Source organism: Nicotiana tabacum, chromosome 18 (genome assembly GCF_000715075.1).
Source record: "Nicotiana tabacum cultivar K326 chromosome 18, ASM71507v2, whole genome shotgun sequence".
NCBI lineage: Eukaryota > Viridiplantae > Streptophyta > Magnoliopsida > Solanales > Solanaceae > Nicotiana > Nicotiana tabacum.
This window is the reverse complement of record NC_134097.1, coordinates 37452153-37474615: the sequence shown is the minus strand read 5'-3', so window position 1 is coordinate 37474615 and position 22463 is coordinate 37452153. Positions and strand designations below refer to the sequence as shown.

The following is a 22463-nucleotide window of genomic DNA, read 5'->3' as shown; positions in this document are numbered from 1 at the left end:
GTGCCTATCATTCTGGGGTGGAAGGGCATGACACTGAGAGCTGTTGGACTTTGAAAAGGTTTGTTGAAAATCTCATAGAACAAAAGCGGATAGTGTTAAAGGATGAAGACATTCCTAATGTGACCAACAACTCATTACCGGCTCACAACAATGGACCGGTTATTGGAATGATCTGCGAAGATAAAGAGCTTGATCCTGCCTTGAAAGCCATCATTGTAATTGCTAACATCGAGAAAAAGCCAAAGATTGATGCAAAGCAAGAAAAAGGGGAGTAGAAGAGTAAACCCACCCCTCAAAACACAGAAAAAACAATGGAAACCAAAACTGAGGTAGTACCCTCGAAAGATGCCATCCTTTATGTGCCCCGGGGTCCTAGGAAAGGACAAGTGACATTGAGCCCTCCAAGAAGGTTTGAGCTGAACAAAGGATCTAAAATGTATGTGCCAAAAGGGACCTATGTGGTACGGGGGCTAATAATTTCACCAAGGCTGAATGAGCCCGTGGTTATTGGCCGCGCACCGCAAAGGTCCATGACAAATCCTACTGCCATCCCATGGAATTATAACGAGGCGGTAGTAACCTACAAAGGAAAATATGTCCTAGGAGAAGTAAATGAAACTAACCCGGCTGAGAAATACCTCAATCTGGAGGAAGTGAATAATGCCATGAAGAAGAGTTTCCCACTCAAGATGCCAGTTAGTGCCGAAGAAGCAGAAGAGTTCTTCAGGAAAATGAAAACTGCGGACTACGAGATAATTGACCAACTCCGAAAGTCTCCTGCTCAGGTCTCTTTGTTGTCTCTATTAATGAATTCAACTGAACATCAGAAAGTGTTGATCAAAACCCTCAATGAAGCTTACGTTCCGATTGAAACTACTGTGGAACAACTGGAGAGGATGGCAGAAAGATTCTTCACAATCAATCAGATCTCCTTTAGCAAGAATGACCTGCCCCCGGAGGGGGCCACCCACAACAAAGCCCTCCACCTAACAGTTAAATGTGAGGGGTACTATGTGAAGAGAGTCATGCTGGATGGCGGTTCCGGAGTAGATATCTGCCCTCTCTCAACTCTGCAAAGAATGGAGATCAAGACTGAGAGAATCAGGCCCAACAACATCTGTGTTCGTGCCTTTGATGGCATCAAAAGAGACACCATAGGCGAGATCGATTTGATTTTGACTATTGGACCTGTGGATTTTGAGGTGACCTTTCAAGTCTTAGACATGGATACTTCTTATAATTTCCTCTTGGGAAGGCCTTGGATTCACGCGGCAGGAGTCGTACCTTCCACTCTCCACCAGATGGTGAAATTGGAATATGAAGATCAGGAGATCATAGTCCACGGAGAGGATGAGAAATCGATCTATCGGGACCCGTTGGTCCCATGCCTCGAAGCTAGGGAAGGTAGTGAACATATAGTCTATCAAGTTTTCGAGGTTGTGGTCGCAGACCAATATGAAGAAGGAAGCCCTTGACCTCAACCTTTTCTCTCAAAAGCGTCAGTTATGGTTGCCAAGGAAATGATCAGGCATGGTTATAAACCCGGGAAGGGGCTCAGGGCATCATTGCAAGGTATCATCGAACCTATCACCTTATTTGCCACCAAGAAGTTCTTCGGTGTGGGTTTTCACGCCACAGAAGCTGATGTGACGTGGGCAAATCAACGAAAGAGCAATGGTTGGGTTTTATCTCAGCCAATTCCGCATCTCTACAGAACATTTTTCAGGCCCAAGTACAATGAAGAAGAAGAAGATGAGGCCTTCACGGCCGAGGAAATTGAAGAAATCTGTGTGGCTATGAGGCAAATGCAGTATGAAACCCACATGGTTCAGCAGGGAGAAGGCTCGAGCACCGCTGAGGTGCTGTGTATGGGGCCCAATGCCAAGTTGCAAAATTGGAAGGCTACTCCGTTCCCAATCAGGCGGGAATCCCGTTCTAATAATGCGGCTTTAAATAACATGACATGCTTGCGGAATTCATGCCCAGATCCAAACATGTCGTCTAATTGTGAAATAATAAATCAAGAAATGGAATATGATGAAGAAGAGGCTTTTAAGGAAATAAATCGAGAATTGGAACAATTTGAGAATAAACCTAAGCCGAACTTAAATGAAACCGAGCCGGTTAATTTGGGTAGCTCTGAAGAAGTCAAAGAAACCAAGATAAACTTTCACCCAGATGAAAGAACCAGGGACACATTGATCCAACTTTTGTTTGAATTCAAAGATATGTTTGCTTGGTCATACGATGACATGCCAGGATTAAGTGTCGATTTAGTGGTCCATAAATTTCCAACCTACCCCGATTATTCCCCTGTCCAGCAAAAATAGAGGAAGTTCAAAATTGATATCAGTGATAATATTAAAGAAGAGGTCACAAAACAGTTAAAGGCGGGAGTGATCCGAGTGGTCCGATACACCATATGGCTGGCTAACATAGTTCCCGTGCCAAAGAAAGATGGGAAAATTCGGGTGTGCGTTGACTACCGAGATCTGAACAAAGCAAGCCCTAAGGACAATTTCCCTCTACCAAACATCCACATCCTTGTTGATAACTGCGCCAAACATGAAATACAGTCTTTTGTGGATTGTTATGCAAGATATCACCAGGTGTTGATGGATGAAGAAGATGCGAAAAAGACAGCTTTCACCACACCCTGGGGCACCTACTATTACAGGGTCATGCCTTTTGGTTTGAAAAATGTCGGGGCAACTTACATGAGGCCATGACTGCCATATTTCATGACATGATGCATCAAGAGATAGAGGTGTATGTGGATGATGTGATCATCAAATCCAGAACCCAGGATGACCATGTTCGGGACCTAAGAAAATTCTTTGAGCGGCTACGTAAATATGATTTGAAGCTAAATCCGACGAAATGTGCATTCGGAGTTCCGTCTGGCAAACTTTTGGGATTTATAGTCAGTCGGAGAGGCATCGAACTAGACCCAACAAAGATAAAGTCTATTCGGGATTTGCCTTCTCCATGAACCAAGAAAGAGGTTATGAGCCTGCTGGGAAGGTTGAATTACATTAGCCGATTCATTGCTCAGTTGACTTCAACATGTGAACCCATCTTCAAGCTGTTAAAGAAAGATGCAGCGATTAAATGGACGGATGAGTGTTAAGAAGCCTTTGACAAAATCAAAGAATATTTGTCGAACCCGCCAGTCTTGGTCCCACCTGAACCAGGAAGGCCTCTGTTCTTGTATCTGACAGTCTTGGAAAATTCCTTTGGCTGCGTCCTCGGGCAACATGATGTGACGGAAAGAGAGAGCAGGCCATCTACTATCTGAGCAAGAAGTTTACCAGCTATGAAGCCAAATACACTTTGTTGGAAAGAACTTGCTGCGCTCTAACTTGGGTCGCTCAAAAGCTTAGGCATTACTTGTTGGCCTATACCACTTACCTCATTACCAGGTTGGACCCTTTGAAGTACATATTCCAGAAGCCGATGCCTACAGGGAGGTTAGCAAAATGGCAGATCCTGCTCATTGAGTTTGACATAGTCTATGCCACCCGCACGACAATAAAGGCCCAGGCTTTAGCAGATCACCTAGCTGAAAACCCTGTGGATGATGAATATTAACCTCTGAGTACTTACTTTCCATATGAGTAGGTGAATTCAATCGAGATGACATCAGAAGACACCAGTGCTTGGAAAATGTTCTTCGATGGAGTTGTGAACGCAAAAGGCGTTGGAATTGGGACAATCTTGATCTCACCCACTGGTCAGCACTATCCAGCCACAACCCGACTTCGGTTTTTCTTCACAAACAATATTGCCGAGTATGAAGCCTGCATTATAGGTATGAACATGGCAATCGACCAAGATGTCGAAGAATTGTTAATCATGGGAGATTCAGATCTGATTATCCGACAAGCTCAGGGAGAATGGGAGACTCGAGATGTCAAACTTATTCCCTACAGGCAACATGTGGAAGATCTTAGCAGGAGATTCAAGACAATAGAGTTCAGGTACATCCCTCGTTGTCACAATGAACTGGCCGATGCACTTGCTACTTTGGCCTCGATGCTGCCATACCCAGGAAATGCCCACATTGATCCCTTGGAAATCCAAATCTAGGAAAGGCACGATTACTGTAAAACGGCTGAGGCAGAACCAAGTATTCAGCCATGGTATCATGATATCAAAAGATTTTTGAAAACTAAAGAGTACCCCGAGCAAGCCAGTGGGGACCAAAAGAGAACCATCAGACGATACATAAGTGGTTTCTTCCTGAGCAGTGATGTTTTGTACAAAAGGACTCCAGACCTCAACTTGTTAAGATGTGTTGATGTCAAAGAAGCCGGAAGAATCATGTATGATGTACATGCAGGAGTGTGCGTACCCTACATGAATGGGTATCTTTTTGCAAAGAAAATCCTACGAGCAGGCTATTACTGGATGACTATGGAAAAGGACTGCTTCAGTTTCGTCCGAAAATGTCACCAATGTCAGGTGCACGGTGACTTGATTCATGCACCGCCTACAGAACTGCATCCCATGTCAGCACCTTGGCCATTTGTTGCCTGGGGTATGGACGTCATTGGGCCGATTGAGCCGAAAGCTTCAAATGGGCATAGATTCATATTGGTCGCTATCGACTACTTCACAAAGTGGGTTGAAGCAATTACCCTCAAATATGTCACCAAGAAAACTGTAGTAGACTTCGTGCATTCCAACCTCATCTACCATTTTGGTAGTCCTGCAACTATCTGTCACGACCTAAACCGATGGGCCGTGACGGGCGCCTGAGTCTTACCAATCAAACACCCCTAAGCATGCGTCTAAAATATGAACCTGAATAACATCTGCTGCATTACAAAATTAACATACGTGAAAGAAGCCTGCCATCAAGGCATATGTACGTATACAGACAGAATACAGTGGGCGAGTCGGCAAGGTTGCTATAGACAACTATACATCAAAAACTGAAAGCCGACAAGGCCACGTATAACCCAACTAGACATACTGTCTACAGACCTCTAACAGAAACATAACTGTACAAAGACAGGACTGAGCCATGTCATACTCATATATATATATATATATATATGTACAAACGTATCATACCAATATCAAAAGTAGCTCCAGATCAAATGGAGCATGCCAACTCTCGCTGATCAGAGATCTTAAGAAGGAGGACCGTCAGCTTGCCTACCTGCACCTGCGGGCGTGAAACGCAGGCCCCGTGGTATAGGGCGTCAGTACGAAAAATGTACTGAGTATGTAAGGCATGGAAATTAGTACGTAATAGAACTAGATGAAACATAGAATACTGAAACACATCTTTAAATCTGAATAAATTTGTATATTTTGAAACGTTTATAACGTCATGCACGTGCGTGTAAATGCCAAGCCATGCATAGGTATGGATTTACATAATATCATCAGCCTCTGAGGGCATCCCATCACATCATATCGGCCACTGTGGGCAACGTCATAATCGTATACCAGCTGATCAGGTGGTGGTGCGTATATAATGCCATAACCATTCCCATATCCCATATACATATATATATATATATATATATATATATATATATATATATATATATATATATATATATATATATATATATATATATATAACGCCGTTTGAATACATACATATATATACGTATATAACGCCATTTGAATACATACCCATATATGCATTTATAATGCCATTTGAATCATATTTCAGCCACTGTGGGCAACATCATCATCATTACCAGCTGATAACGCCGTAACCTTTTTCTATATCCCATATACATATATTTACAAATATACGCGTATATAACGTTATCTGGTCATGGGTCAATGCACATATACGGCATGAAAAATATGTAATAATCTCAATATTCCTTCAGGATAAATTTTTTCCAACTGCGTATTATTTTGAGACCCATGAACAGAAGGAAATAATAATTCTCATGGGGAATCAAGAATATAGTCACCCTTACTATTTCTATGAAATAGAATAATTTATAGAAACCGTGTATATGCTCGTTTCTTTCGCATAATCTAAACCATGCCAAAAGAAATAAGGGAGGGCCTTAACATACATGTTTCTGGAATTATTTAAACGAATCTGCTTCTCCGAAATTTACATTTGGATTCCTTGAATTCTTGGACGAATTTGTTCTACTCCTAGCGTTTTTGTGTACTAGGTTTAATCTCTGTTGTGGAACTTTAAAAGATTGCTTGTTCTTGTGTATTAAAGGCAGAAGCTTAAGACTTGTGACCAAATCTTGGACGTTCTACTCATTTCTTGCCCACAAGAGACCAAACACTTAAATGTTGAGCAAGCTTTTAGAAGATGACTCATTCTTATGAGTTATGTAATTTACACGTTACTTAGTATGAAGCATATATGACCATGAGTCATATGCTTAAGTGGTAGTCTACTGCCACGTTTTTACAGTAAGTTTTTGTTAATTTTTTTTATCCACTTATTAATTAACCGAGTAATGTTTCGTTTCCCGATAATTAATCTATTACCCGCATAATTTAAGAATTATCACAAATTACTTAAAATTCTATTTATTTTTAAAATACTTCATATATATACATTATATATTACACTACCGTGGTCATATGGTACCTTGCATGGTACTAGTTTATAATTTTCGGGTATTATCGCTTGACTCGTATTTTATTCCAAATTGTCCACTTTCAACGAAACTTGTTTTTGTTAATCTGTGTACCCGTTTATCCCTCATAATACTTATTTATTGCTTGTTAATATGTTAACTTCAAGATGATCTCCTCCCTGATTCTACGTTAGTTGACCGAAGACGAAACTTTTAACGTACGAAAATGCGAGATGTAACATCTTTCCCCCCTTAGAAACATTCGTCCTCGAATGTTTCACTCTCCGTGATCCATATAACTTTGGCAAGTTCGCCTTTTGTAACAATACTACTACCAACTCTCCCCGTAGAAGCTTAATAATTCAACGACACACAGGACAATGACAATAATCAATAGAAGAATTTATACACGCACCTTGAGGTTGTGACGTCTCAGTTAGACCCTTCTCTGGAAGAGGAAATAGGTAGGGATATCTAGACTTCATGTCTTCCTCGGCCTCCCACGTCATTTCTTCTACATTGTTGTTCCTCCAAAGCACTTTCACAGAGGCTACCTCCTTATTCCGTAGCTTGCGGATTTGTCGGTCTAGAATGGCAACTGGAATTTCCTCATTTGACAAGTCCTCTGTAATCTGTACATCATTCGTAGGTACCACTCGGGCAGGATCGCCAATGTACTTTCGTAACATAGATACATGAAAAACTGGATGGACAGACTCCAATTGTGAGGGCAATTCTAACTCATAAGCTATTCGGCCCACCCTCCGAATGATCTTATAAAGCCCAATATACCGTGGGCTAAGTTTACCCTTTTTGCCAAATCTCATCACACCCTTCATAGGTGACACCTTCAAGAATACCCAGTCATCAACCCCGAACTCTAAATCTCGACGTCGCACGTCTGAATATGACTTCTGATGACTTCGAGCTGTCAATAGTCGATCCCGGATAAGCTTTACTTTTCCTATGGCTTGCTGAACCAGGTCTGGCCCGTGTAATCCAGATTCTCCAACGTTGAACCACCCTATAGGCAACCTACACTTTCGTCCATAAAGGGCTTCGTATAGAGCCATCTGAATGCTGTAATGGTAGCTATTATTATATGCGAACTCAATAAGCGGAAGATGATTATCCCAGCTACCTTTGAAGTCTATTACACAAGCTCGCAACCTATCCTCCAGTGTTTGAATTGTACGCTCAGCCTGTCCGTCTGTCTGGGGATGAAATGCTGTACTAAGGCTTACTTGAGTCCCCAATCCCTTTTGGAAGGATCTCCAGAAGTTAGCTATAAATTGAGCTCCTCTATCTGAGATAATAGATACAGGTACACCATGCAGTCGTATTATCTCCTTAATATAAAGCCTCACATAATCTTCTGAGGAGTATGTAGTTCTAACGGGAAGAAAAAATGGGCTGACTTTGTGAGCCTATCAACAATCACCCATATCGAATCGAACTTACGCTGGGTACGAGGTAAGCCTATGATGAAGTCCATATTGATTATTTCCCATTTCCAAGTCGGAATCTCCATAGCCTGCAATAATCCACCAGGTTTTTGATGCTCAATCTTAACCTGCTGACAGTTAGGGCATTGAGCAACAAATTCAGCTATGTCCTTTTTCATTCCGTCCCACCAATATATTTCCCTGATGTCGTGATACATCTTTGTCGCTCCTGGATGGATAGAATAACGGGAATAGTGGGTTTCTCCCATGACCTGCCGACGCAACCCCGCAACATTAGGCACAAATAATCGCCCTTGGTATCTGAGGACCCCATCTTCGGTAATTTCAAACTGTGTCTTCTCCTTCTGAAGAGTGGTATCTCTATAATGAATTAGCACATGGTCCTCGTATTGGTGTTCCTTCACTTCAGTTACTAAAGATGATGTTGCCGTATCCTGAAGAGTAATTCCAGTGTCACCTGAGTCCAATAACCTAACTCCAAGACTAGCTAGCTGATGAACCTCATAGGCTATTCCCCTCTTTTCTTGCTGCAAATACAACAGGCTACCCATAGATCTATGGCTGAGTGCATCGGCAACTACGTTTGCCTTCCCCGGATGGTATAAAATATTAACATCATAGTCTTTAAGTAGCTCCAACCATCTCCTTTGACGAAGATTCAATTCCCTTTGCTTGAAGATGTACTGGAGGCTCTTATGATCCGTATAAATATCAACATGAATGCCATACAAGTAGTGCCTCCACATCTTTAGTGCATGAATCACCGCAGCTAACTCTAAATCATGGGTCGGGTAGTTATTTTCGTACTTTCTTAGTTGTCTAGAAGCATAAGCCACAACCTTACCATGCTGCATCAGCACACAACCCAAACCAACGCCTGAAGAATCACAATAGATAACATAACCATCGGTCCCTTCTGGGAGCGTGAGAACCGGTGCTGAAGTTAACCTATCCTTTAATGCCTGGAAACTCCGTTCACAAGCATCAGTCCATTGAAATTTTGCCCCCTTCTGAGTCAACTTTGTTAAAGGTGCTGAAAGGGAAAAAAATCCTTCCACAAATCTCCTGTAATAACCTGCCAACCCAAGAAAACTACGAACCTCCGTTGGTGTTGTGGGCCTAGGCCAAGTCTTTACTGCCTCAATCTTTTGTGTATCCACCAGGATGCCTTCACCTGAAATGATATGCCCAAGGAAAGTTACAGAGTTCAACCAGAATTCACACTTAGAAAATTTTGCATACAACTTCCTTTCTTGTAGAACTCTGAGCACCGTACGCAGATGACCAGCATGCTCATCCTCTGAATGAGAATATACCAGTATATCGTCAATAAATATAATTACAAACAGATCTAAGAAAGGCCTGAACACACAGTTCATCAAATCCATGAATACTGCTGGGGCATTGGTTAGACCGAACGACATAACCCGAAACTCAAAATGCCCATATCTAGTCCTGAACGCTGTCTTCGGAATATCTTCATCCTTAACCCTTACTTGGTGGTACCCGGACCTCAAGTCTATCTTTGAAAACCACTTGGCACCTTGCAACTGATCAAATAAGTCATCAATCCTCGGGAGCGGGTACTTATTCTTGATCGTCACCTTATTCAGTTGCCTATAATCAATACACATTCTTAAGGAACCATCTTTCTTCCTTACAAACAACACATGTGCTCCCCACAGGGACGTACTAGGTCTGATAAAACCTTTTCCAAGCAAGTCCTTTAGTTGTTCTTTCAATTCTTTCAGCTCTGCGGGGGCCATTCTATAGGGAGGAATAGATATTGGGTGAGTATCTGGTAGTAGGTCAATAGAAAACTCAATTTCTCGCTCTGGCGGGAGACCCAGAAGTTCATCAGGGAAGGTATCTGGAAACTCATTTACCATAGGGATGGACTGAATAGTTGGTGACTCTACTTCCACATCCTGAACCCGAACTAAGTGATAAATACAGCCCTTTCTGATCATCTTCTTTGCCTTGAGATAGGAAATAAATATATCTCTCGGCGATGCCGTGTTACCTTTCTACTCCAAAATAGGCTCCTCCGGAAATTGAAATCGAACTATCTTCGATCTACAATCAACATTGGCATGACCAGAAGCCAACCAATCCATCCCCATTATAACATCAAATTCTACCATATCTAACTCGATTAAGTCTGCTAAGGTAGGTCGACCATGAACTATTATTATGCAATCCCTATATACCTGCTTAGCTATCACCGAGTCCCCAACAGGTGTAGACACCTCAAAAGGTTTAACCGATTCAGGTTTTATTTCAAACTTACTAGCAATCAACGGAGTAACGTATGATAAGGTAGAACCTGGATCAATTAGTGCATATATATCATATGAGGAGACTGATAATATACCTGTAACAACATCAGGCGATGACTCTTGGTCCTGTCGTCCTGCTAATGCATAAATGCGGTTCTGAGGGCTGCTCGAGCTAGATGCTCCGCCTCTACCTCTACCACGACTCATTGGTGCTTGGGGACTTTGCCTAGGGGGCGTACGATGATGATGATCCAGCCATAGATCCCCCTAGCTGAGCTATGCTTGCATCACCTCTCATCGGACAATCCCTCATAACGTGGCCCGGATGACCACAAGTATAACATGCACCTGACCCCATACGGCACTGCCTGGTATGCTGCTTACCACATTGAGTACATCGTGGTAAGGGTGGCCTCATCTGATTTGACTTACCCCTATACTGAAAACTTGAGGCCCTAAAATTCTGGCCAGGCCCTGAATATGTAGAACGATCAAATCTCTTTCCTCCAAACTGAGGGGGCGCGCTAGCCGAGGGCTGGGATGGATATCTCGAATACTGTTGCCTCTGACCATCTCGATCACCAGAAGGACCCGAAGACCTCGCACTCTTATTGTGGGCCTTATCATGCTCACGATCGGCCCTCTGTTTCTGTTTACGCTCCTCTACACCTTGAGCATATGCCTGAATACGAGAAATATCCATATCTGGATAAAGTGAAACCGACATACAATCGTTAAGCAAGTAAGGTTCTAACCCCATCACGAACCGGTGAACCCGATCCTCCATCTTAGATACAATAGTGGGTGCATACCTAGCCAACGAATCAAACTGAATACAGTACTCCCGAACACTCATGTTTCCCTGCCGAAGGGTCAAGAACCTATCAACTCTGGCTCGCCTAAGCTCTGGTGGCAGATAATGACAAAAAAAGCTTCTGTAAACTCCTGCCATGCCGCGGGATGGGAATTCTCACCTCTGGACAATTCCCAAGACTCGTACCAATTAACTGCAACATCTCGGAGCCTATAGGAAGCTAGCTCAACTGACTCAGTCTTAGTGGCCTTCATTACCCGTAACGTCCTCTGTACTCTATCAATAAATACTTGAGGGTCCTCATTCGGGTCTGCTCCAGTGAATACCGGAGGGTCTAAATTAATAAAGTCACGAACCCTCGCGCTCACGGACCTATCTGTGTGACAAATACCTGCTTCCTGACGTCGAGCCTGTGCGGCTACTAATCGGGTAAATAACTGAACAACATCTCTCATCTCCTGACCTGGCGTATCCTGCTGAGGTGCTGAATGTATAGGGGCGGGTGTTGGAGCTGGTGCCCTACAGAACTCTTCTGGAAAAGGCGGGGTATGTGAAGTCTGAGATGGAACCTCACCATGAGATTCTTCCCGAGCCTTGGTAACTCGTGGTGCTCGACTAGTAGTCTCACCAGCCATGGACTTTCCCTTCTAGGTGGCCGTACTCTTTGGAGGCATTGCTGAAAATATAACGTATCGTTAGGAACAAGAATTCTTGTATTGCACGATCTTGTGATAAAAGAGAGGATAACATCCTATATGTCCTGTAGCCTTCTGTTTATAAGTGTGGTGCACGACACACCCATAAACAAAACTCTACTACATATGGTCTACAGACAATCCTAGGACAGAACTACTCTGATATCACTTTTGTCACGACCCAAATCGATGGGCCTCGATGAGCGCCTGAGTCTTACCAATCAAACACCCCTAAGTATACGTCTAAAATATGAACCTGAATAACATCTGCTGCATTACAAAATTAACATACGTGAAAGAAGCCTGCCATCATGGCATATGTACGTATACAGACAGAATACAGTGGGCGAGCCGACAAGGCTACTATAGACAACTATACATCAAAAACTAAAAGCCGACAAGGCCACGTATAACCCAACTAGACATACAGTCTACAGACCTCTAACAGAAACATAACTGTACAAAGACAGGACTGATCCATGTCATACTCATATACATATATATGTACAAACGTATCGTACCAATATCAAAAGTAGCTCCGAATCAAATGGAGCATGCCAACTCTCGCTGATCAGGGATCCTAAGAAGGAGGACCGTCAGCTTGCCTACCTGCACCTGCAGGCATGAAACGCAGGCCCCGTGGAATAGGGAGTCAGTACGAAAAATGTACCGAGTATGTAAGGCATGAAAATTAGTACGTAATAGACATAGATGAAACATGGAATACTGAAACACATCTTTAAATCTGAATAACTTTGTATATTTTGAAACGTTTATAATGTGATGCACGTGCGTGTAAATGCCAAGCCATGCATAAGTATGGATTTACATAATATCATCAGTCTCTAAGGGCATTCCATCACATCATATCGGCCACTGTGGGCAACGTCATAATCATATACCAGCTGATTAAGTGGTGGTGCGTATATAACGCCATAACCATTCCCATATCCCATATACATATATATACATACATATACATACATACATATATATGCGTATATAACGCCGTTTGAACACATACATATATATGCGTATATAACGCCATTTGAATACATACCCCTTTATGCGTATATAATGCCGTTTGAATCATATTTCAGCCACTGTGGGCAACATCATTATCATAGACCAGCTGATCAGGTGGTCTTGCGTATATAACGCCGTAACCTTTTGCCATATCCCATATACATATATTTACAAATATACGAGTATATAATGTCATGGGTCAATGCACATGTACGAAATGCATGAAAAATACGTAATAATCTCAATATTCCTTCCGGATAAATTTTTTCCAACTGCGTATTATTTTGAGACCCATGAACAGAAGGAAATAATAATTCTCATGGGGAATCAAGAATATAGTCACCCTTACTATTTCTATGAATAGAATAATTTATAGGAACCGTGTATCTGCTCGTTTCTTTCGCATAATCTAAACCATGCCAAAAGAAAGAAGGGAGGGCCTTAACATACCTGTTCCTGAAATTATTTAAACGAATCTGCTTCTCCAAAATTTACATTTGGATTCCTTGAATTCGTGGACGAATTTGTTCTGCTCCTAGCGTTTTTGTGTACTGGGTTTAATCTCTGTTGTGGAACTTTAAAAGATTGCTTGTCCTTGTGTATTAAAGGCAGAAGCTTAAGACTTGTGACCAAATCTTGGACGTACTAATCATTTCTTTCCCACAAGAGACCAAGCACTTAAATGTTGAGCAAGCTTTTAGAAGATGACTCATTCTTATGAGTTATGTAATTTACACGTTACTTAGTATGAAGCATATATGACCATGAGTCATATGCTTAAGTGGTAGTCTACTGCCACGTTTTTAGAGTAAGTTTTTGTTAATTTTTTTTATCCACTTATTAGTTAACCAAGTAATGTTTCGTTACCCGATAATTAATCTATTACCCGCATAATTTAAGAATTATCACAAATTACTTAAAATTCTATTTATTTTCAAAATACTTCATATATATACATTATATATTACACTACCGTGGTCATATGGTACCTTACATGGTACTAGTTTATAATTTTCGGGTATTATCGCTTGACCCACATTTTATTCCAAATTGTCCACTTTCAACGAAACTTGTTTTCGTTAATCCGTGTACCCGTTTATCCCTCATAACACTTATTTATTGCTTGTTAATACGTTAACTTCAAGATGATCTCCTCCCCGATTCTACGTTAGTTGACCGAAGACGAAACTTTTAACGTACGAAAATGTGAGATGTAACACTATCATTACGGATAATACTCCAAATTTGAATAGTTATTTGATGAGAGAGATATGTGAACAATTCAAGATAACGCATTGGAACTCTACTCCTTATTGTCCCAAAGCCAATGGTGCCGTCGAAGCAGCAAACAAGAACATCAAAAAGATTTTGAGAAAGATGATTCAAAGTTCCAAGCAGTGGCATGAAAAGTTGTCGTTTGCATTATTGGGGTATCGCACTACTGTGCGCACATCGGTCGGAGCAACCCCGTACCTTTTGGGTTATGGCACGGAAGCCGTAATACCCGTGGAAGTTGAAATCTCTTCTCTCCGGATCATTGTTGAAGTTGAAATTGAAGACAGTGAGTAGGTCAAAACCCGTTTGGAACAGTTAACCCTGATCGATGAAAAGCGAATGACTGCAGTCTACCACGGGCAGTTGTATCAACAAAGAATGGCTCGTGCCTACAACAAGAAAGTGCGGCCTAGAAACTTTGAAGTGGGGCAACTTGTCTTAAGGCGTATTCTCCCCCATACATCATCAGAAAATTGTTGCCAAAAGGGGCATTGTATCTGGGAGATATTGAAGGAAATGACTTTGAAACAGCTGTAAATGCAGATGCAGTCAAAAGGTACTATGTCTAATCCTTCTGCAGCAATAACATTATCCGATTGGGATGACGAAGGCTTTCATTCTCGCTACCCTAAACACTCCAATCCTTTGCTAACCCTTTGAGCCACTTACCTTTCTTTCATTACCCTCTTTGGAACCTGAAAGTGTCATTAAAAAAAGAGAAAACAAAACAAAACAGAAAAAACAAAAGAAAAATCAAAAACAAAGTTTCTTGAACTACGTTCGACTTGATTCCGAAAGGATACGTAGGCAGCCTCTCCCTGGGGTTCAGTCACACCAAAACAAAAATCTAAATTTCCCCAAAAGTGAAACTGGGGCAGACGTTATAATAATTCGGCGATGAACCCACCCGAACGGTTCCAAATTTGTAATTCGATCCAAGTTCTTTTTACCCAAACCTGTTTCAAGTCCTTTCGATCAATCGGCAAAAGGTTTTTCAAAATCAAAGAACGCAGTTGCTTGGATCTGATGCAATCAAGATGAGAGAAATAAAATGAGAGAGTCTTATTGGTGAAAACCTACGGGCACCATAAGGCAATGGCGAGCAGAGAAATCGAAAATGAGAGAGTCTTGTTAGTGAAAACTCGTAACGAGCACTATAAGGCGGCGGTAAGAAGAGAAATGAGAGAGACCGATTGGTGAAAACCCACAAAGGGCGTCATCGATCGAAAAGAAGAAACCCCTCACCACCATTGGTATTGAAAGAGTCCTGGCAAGGTTTCTCGGTTTTGAAACACAGGTCGCAATGGGTTTATGAGAAGATAGGATATTTGTGCGGATCAGTTGTCTAGTCCAAGAAGTATGTCATGTCTATTTGAAGTCTGCATGCACCTCAGATAAGTCTGTCCTTCCTCCCCGAAAGGGATGCTTCTCTTTTAAATTCATTTTCTTGTCCTTTGTTTACTTTTCCTTGAACATCTTTCGGTCTAACTCTGTTCCGTAACTAATACAAAGAAAAGGTGGCAAGATTGGTTTTACATAGTTCTGCTTGATAAAAACCAAGTTCAAAGAAAAGTACTCCAGCCTCAGCGGGTGCATCAAGTCGATCCCGACTGGCCATAATAGTCGATGCTCCAAAATCAGAGTTATTGAAAATGGAAAGAAATTTGAAGTCAAAGCCCTAGAGGTGGATTAAAGTGAAAGGGCCAAAGCCCCGCACGGTTGAACCGCCGTTTGGAAAGTTTGGAAAGTTGAGTTCCTCGGTTTTAGGAGAGAGATTAATCTTCAGCAAACTGCAGAGATTCTCACCAAAAGCGCTACGCCGAGATTAAGTGATCAAAAACAATGAAGGCCATAAAACCGACCACCGTTTCAAACTAATAGTTGTTCTTTGTTTGAAAAATTGAAACAGGTGCAATCCAAAGCAACCATGCAAAAAGCAGGTGCAACCAAAAGGAAATGCGCAAGGGTTAGAAATAACTATGCTGCAATAATCAACCCAAAAGGAAAGTCTCCTCCCAATTCTTTCCTGCATTTTTACTCATTTTCTTAAACTCAAAAATAAAAAATAAAATAAAAAAATAAAAAAAATAAAAATAAAAATAAAAATAAAAATAAAAATAAAAATAAAAATAAAATGAAGATTGATAAAAAATAAAAATAAAAAGAAGAAGAAGAGAAATTCAAAATCATGGTAGCATAGGGTCTCCAATTTCCAGCTACGTCCTTTCCAACATAGGATCCCATTCCCTAGTCGATGCCAGCATAACCTGGTAATCTTTTCCCAGCTAGGGTCTCATTCCCTAGTCACTGCCAGCATAACCTGGTAATCTCTTTTAGTATTAAGTTCCACTCTCTAGTTGATCCCCGTCATAACCCGAAGACCTTTTCCTTTCTCCGGTATAACCCGATGACTTTCCCGGCATAACCCGTGGATCTCCCCGGCATAACCCGAGGACCTTTTTTCTTTTCTGGCATAACCCGATGAACTTTTCCGGTATAACCTGTGGACCTCCCCGGCATAACCCGATGACTTTTTTTTCTTTCGCGGCATAACCCGTGGACCTCCCCGGCATAACCCGATGACCTTTTTCTTTTCCGGCATAACCCGATGACTCTCCCGGCATAACCCGTGGACCTCCCTGGCATAACCCAGGGACCTTTTTCTTTTCCTCCCGGCATAACCCGTGGACTTACCTGGCATAACCCAGGGACCTTTTTCTTTTCCTCCCGGCATAAACCATGGACCTCCCTGGCATAACCCAGGGACCTTTTTTTTCTTTTCTCCCGGCATAACTCATGGACCTCCCCGGCATAACCCGATGAATTTCCCGGCATAAACCGTGGACCTCCCCGACATAATCCGAGGACCTTTTTTATTTCCGGCATAATCCAATGACTTTCCCGGCATAACCTGATGACTTTCCCGGCATAACCCGTGGTCTTCCCTGGCATAACTCGAGGACCTTTCCGGCATAATCCAATCATTTTTCCAGCATAACCTGGTAATCTTTCCAACTTGGGGCCTCCGATCCCCATTTGATTTCATTTTAGATATAGGGTCTCCATTCCCTAATCTCTTTTTCTCTAGGATACACAATCCCGATTTTATTGCTTTCAATAAAGAAATAATTTAGATTTTGTTGCAATAACTCACAAAATTTTCCTAGTGAAAATTGGGGCAGAAAAATTTTGTTCGTTTGTTTGTTTTGGTGCCTAAGCAGGTTTTACCTTGAGGGACAAGTTTCGAGGCGACCAAAAGAAGAAGTCTCTTTTCAAATAAAAGAAAAGAAAAACAAGAAAAAAGAAGTGAGCTCTAAAGTGCAGAAGCGGAGAAAAGATGCGGACGACTTAAGATAGGATTGAAGCCACAAGCTTCGCATGTCCTGCCTTGATCCAAAAGCTGAAGAATGTACCAACGATTGCAGCTAACGAGCATCAAGATTCAGATCGGAGTCCAACAGCAAGAACCAGCTAAGACTCAAGATCAAGCTTCAAGAGACTTATAGATGAGAATCTTGTAACTCATAGTTGATAGGCTTAGCTAGTTTAGCTTTTTATTTTTCCATTTTTTTTGTGTAATAAGGAGCTCAGCAAGCAGAAACAACAGCAACAGCAGTGAAACCACAGTTTCCCGGTAATCCCAGCTACCAAAACTTTCAGAACTACACTGACTTGATTCCTTTATAGCTAAGGATATGTAGGCAACCTCCGAAGCAAGGTTCGGTCAAACTTTTTCAAAATTCTTCCAAATGGAGTTTCAAACGGGCAAAAATTGCTTGTAGTTGCTCACTTTATCTTTGCCCGAAAACTCTTCATGTTTTCGAGCAAAGAGGGACAGCTGTGAGCAGCTTATTTTTGACCATGTTTGAATTTATTCCTACTTTTCTCCACTCACTACTCACTTTCCCCATTTTCCCCACTCATGTTCCCCACTTTTCCCACTTTCTCCACTCACTACCCACTTTCCCCACTTTCTCCACTCACTACTCACTTTTCCCATTTTCCTCACTCATGTTCCCCACTTTCTCCACTCACTACCCACTTTCCCCACTTTCTCTACTCACTACCCACTTTCCCCATTTTCCTCACTCATGATCCCCACTCTCCCCACTTTTCCCAATCATGTTCCCCACTCTCTCCAAAAAATATTTTCTCCACCCACTCTTCATCATTCTCTCTACTTATAACACACACATCAAGACCTCACCTTAAAAAAATTATATATAGAAAAGGGCACATTTTATAAGAGAGCTCACTTCTTCTTGTTGGATTTTTTCTCCAAGCAACAGACAAATACAGCAGATCTCACCTTTTCTTCCCAAGAAAAACGGTCGCACACACTCATTTTACCACGAAAGCTTCTTTGAAAATGCACACCTGAATTCACACCCAACATTTGAGAGACTCACTTTGAAAGTTCTTCACACTCAAAAGAGCTGAAAGCAAAGGCTTCAAAATTCAAAATTTTCAGCTGGATTCGGGTAAAGGTTTGCTGCTCTGTTACTACTGTTGAAATTGCTTCTTGAGCTCCTCATGTGATTTGGATTCTGCTTTTCTTTGGCTTATCTCTTGGTGTCCGCTTAACTCTGTTAGGTCAGTCCCAAATCCTTTGTATTATGTTTTGCTGAATGGCTATATAAAGTTATTGAATTCCTTTTAGATTTTTGGATTTGCTCAAAAATACGATTTCTGCTATTCTAGTGTGTCATGGATGAATGTTTGGTTTCCATTTGAATAAAGTAGTGTAATGAATCGAAAATGTTAAACTTTAGATTAAATGTTGACGAAGTAAATGCTGTAAAGATTTTTGAATCTGTTATTTGCTTTGGGAGTCTTTACTCATTTTCTTTAATTTCCACTTCTTGTCATCGAGGAAGAGAGTAAAATTCAAGCAAATTTGCTCTTAAATCGAGGATCTGATGGCCAGCAATGGTTATCTTTTAATAGCAAACAAGCCGTAAATTATATTCTATACTCCACTTTCAGAAATAAGATAAGCGGCATCATGAGGTATATAGTTTTTTTTAGTAGCAAAAATATAAAGATATATAGTATCACATGTTTCAACTCGTAGGCATAATGATTCCTCAATAGTTTGTTAATGAGTTGTTTGTGCACTCCAGCTTTTACAACCACAATCTACTTTATTTATTTGATTAGTTTAACGTCAAAATTTGTCCCCCTATCCTCTCTGCCTCACGTTTTCTTGTTCTTGGACTTTTTGCCTCCTGATTTATCCAATCCTTTTTTTTACTAGTCTATGTATTTTCATGACTTGTACATTAAGTTACATAAGTCGAGCAAATTTAAATATATATCTTCCTTTTTTACAAAAACTTTTGAAGTATGTATATCTTCGTGCATGTATAAAAGAGATAGAAAACGCAAGCTAAAAAAAATAGAAATTGGCTTGAACTTTCGTAGTTTACTTTAGGTGCGTTAATTGAATAATTGTCATAGCTACGGGTACGGTTCCCGTAACGTAGTTTGTGACACCTAGTTACTAAAATCCGGAGGTACAATTATGTGACCCGACCACAATTTAATCTATATAAAAAAAAATTAAACGTGTTGTAGATCGTGAGTACGGTTCTCGTGACATGATTCACAATATGTAACAATAATTAAATAAAAGCGGTTATAAGGTAAAAATGCACAATAGTTTAAAACATGTATTAAAATCAGATAATATGCCAGTTATAATAGTTTAAGCGACCGTGCTAGAACCACGGAATCCGGGGATGCCTAACACCTTCCCCGGGTTAACAGAGTTCCTTATTCAAAATTTCTGGTTCGCAGACCTCAAAAAGGAAAGTCGAAATTTACCTCGATTTTGGATTTAAAATAAATCGGTGACTTGGGACACCAAATAAACTATCCCAAGTGGCGACTCTGAACAAAATTGAATAAATTAATCTCATTTCGAATAATGTCACTTTAATTGGAAAAACTCTCTTGTACTACCTTCGGGTGTGTAAAAAGGAGGTGTGACAACCATTCATTATTCAAGGCAACTTGGTCCTTCTTGATAAAAATCATGACTCAATTTGGTCAGCACTTTCTGGGAACGTCGTTCGAAATATTTCAGTAACAGCAGTTCTTCATGATGATGGAAATTTGATTTTGAGGGATATGTCCAATTCGTCAGCACCCTTACTACTTTGGCAAAGTTTTGACTACCCAACGGACACGTTATTGCCTGGTGCTAAGCTTGGATATGACAAACGTACCCAAAAAAAAAGTGTTCTAACTTCATGGAAGCATTTTTATGATCCGGCACCAGGATTGTTTTCTCTGGAACTGGACCCAAAACATGGTCAGTTTGTTCTTAAATGGAAAAGGACTACACGGTATTGGGCTAGTGGTTCATGGAATGGTCGTATATTCAGCTCAGTGCCTGACTGGCTGAACACAGTATACAATTACAGCTATACAGACAATGAGAACGAGCTATATTTTACATATTCCCCTTTTAATAGGGCAATCGCATCAAGGTGGAACATGGGTCTCTCAGGACAAGTTCAACAACTATCATGGTCGGATAGTTCCATTGCTTGGACTCTACTCTGGTCACTGCCTAGAGAACGATGTGAGGTTTATGCTAGTTGTGGGGCGTTCGGGGTTTGCAGTAATGCTAACGCATCCTGCAATTGTTTGAGCGGTTTCAAGCCAAGATCAACTGGTGAATGGAACTCGAAAAATTATTCAGGTGGCTGTGTAAGAATTGGAAAGTTGCAATGCAGTGACATTGCTGAAGACAATGACAGTTTTTGGATGAATTTTACTATGAGATTACCTATTCCACAATATACTAATGTCACAGTTGAGGACGCCTCACAGTGTAGATCTACATGTTTCAACAGTTGCTCTTGTAATGCTTATACTTATGATGGTTCCAGTAACTGTTAAATTTGGGCAGGGGATCTGTTCAATTTGGAACAGCTCAGCGAAGATGAAACAGGAAGGACTATCTTTGTCAAACGTGGCTCACCTGAAGGTTAGAATAGCATACAAGAATAACTTATCTTAATTCTTTAATTCATAATGGTAAAAAGCACTATGTTGTGGATACAATTCCTTATTAATATTAACACCTATGACAATGATTCTCTTATTCCTTTTTCTTTGTTGAGGAGTTAGCGAACAAAGTAAAAATATCAAATCCTTCAAGATAGATGTTAAATATATCTAACTTGTTCTTGGCTCTCTACTTTCAGCTCAAACTAAGGCTACGAGATCGATGAAGCTGATAGCTTTACTTTCATCCATAACAACTTTTATGGCTCTACTGATAGGCAGCTTTAGCTACATCTACTTTAGTAGAAGAAGAAGAAGAATGGCAATAAGAGCAGGTATTTACTGAATGGAAGATTTTTTATTTATCCCTTTTTGGACTTAATTCCAAAGGACTTTCTCAATCCGATTGAGGTAATGAGCTATGTTTCCCAGACTCAGGTGCGGGTATCCGATCTGGGCTTGGATCTAATGGTCGTATCCTTCATAATCTAAAATTTTAGATACTCGGTTAAGCATAAAGGTACGGATAAAGGGGGAGATTCGGTTAAAAATAATTCAAAATTTTCAAAATAGATCTATAAAAATATCCTACACTATGAGATATTATGTGGAAAACTTACTTGTAAGTTGTGGAGTGCATCCAATAATTCAATCTTTCATTTTGAGAATTTTTCAAGTTGTAGGTACTACGCACTGCCATGCAGTAGCTAAATTCAATATTTCCTTTTTTTTTTCTTCAAATTTGTCCATAGATTGTGGTCAAAGTACCCGATCTCGATTGATCACACCCGGTACGAATCCCACACCTTTACTAGTCCTAGTGTCATGTCGAGACGGGTGCGGCGGCTAAAATGAAGAGCCCGCACAACATAGGTAATTGTATGATCCAAAACTTAGATTTAGGCTTATACAATCGAATTTTATAATAAAGTGGGGTTAGTCTTAGCCAATATTAATATCCAAAAGATTAATCAAATGCTTCTTGTAGTAGGATCTCATGTGTGCTGCTTGAATGACAATAAATAACAACAATAATGCTATAATCAATGATCAAAGAATATGGAAGATAGCAATAAATGACAATAAATAGTAATAAATTGCATTTATATAAATAAAATGGATGTGAGTCACCCGGGAAGGGTGTGATTCCTTGATATTCCTTCTGACAAAGATAGATGATGATAAGTTCTTTGAATATTCGGATCCTCCTTCGATCGTGGGAGAAAAGATAGATAAAGATGTGAGAGAAAGGTAGACTTTATATGTATATGGTAAAGTAAAAATCTTCAGAGAATGTTAATGTATTGTTC

At 40.7% G+C, this 22463-nt stretch overlaps 1 protein-coding gene across 1 annotated transcript; it reads left to right on the top strand.

The window, feature by feature from the left end:
• Positions 1-1505: 1505 nt before the first annotated feature.
• LOC107820385 (G-type lectin S-receptor-like serine/threonine-protein kinase At2g19130) lies at positions 1506-21045 on the top strand. Its single transcript, XM_075236106.1, has 3 exons — positions 1506-1682; positions 3622-3733; positions 20192-21045. The coding sequence occupies exons 1-3, from the start codon at positions 1506-1508 to the stop codon at positions 21043-21045; spliced, it is 1143 nt and encodes a 380-aa protein (XP_075092207.1).
• The last annotated feature ends 1418 nt before the right edge of the window (positions 21046-22463 follow it).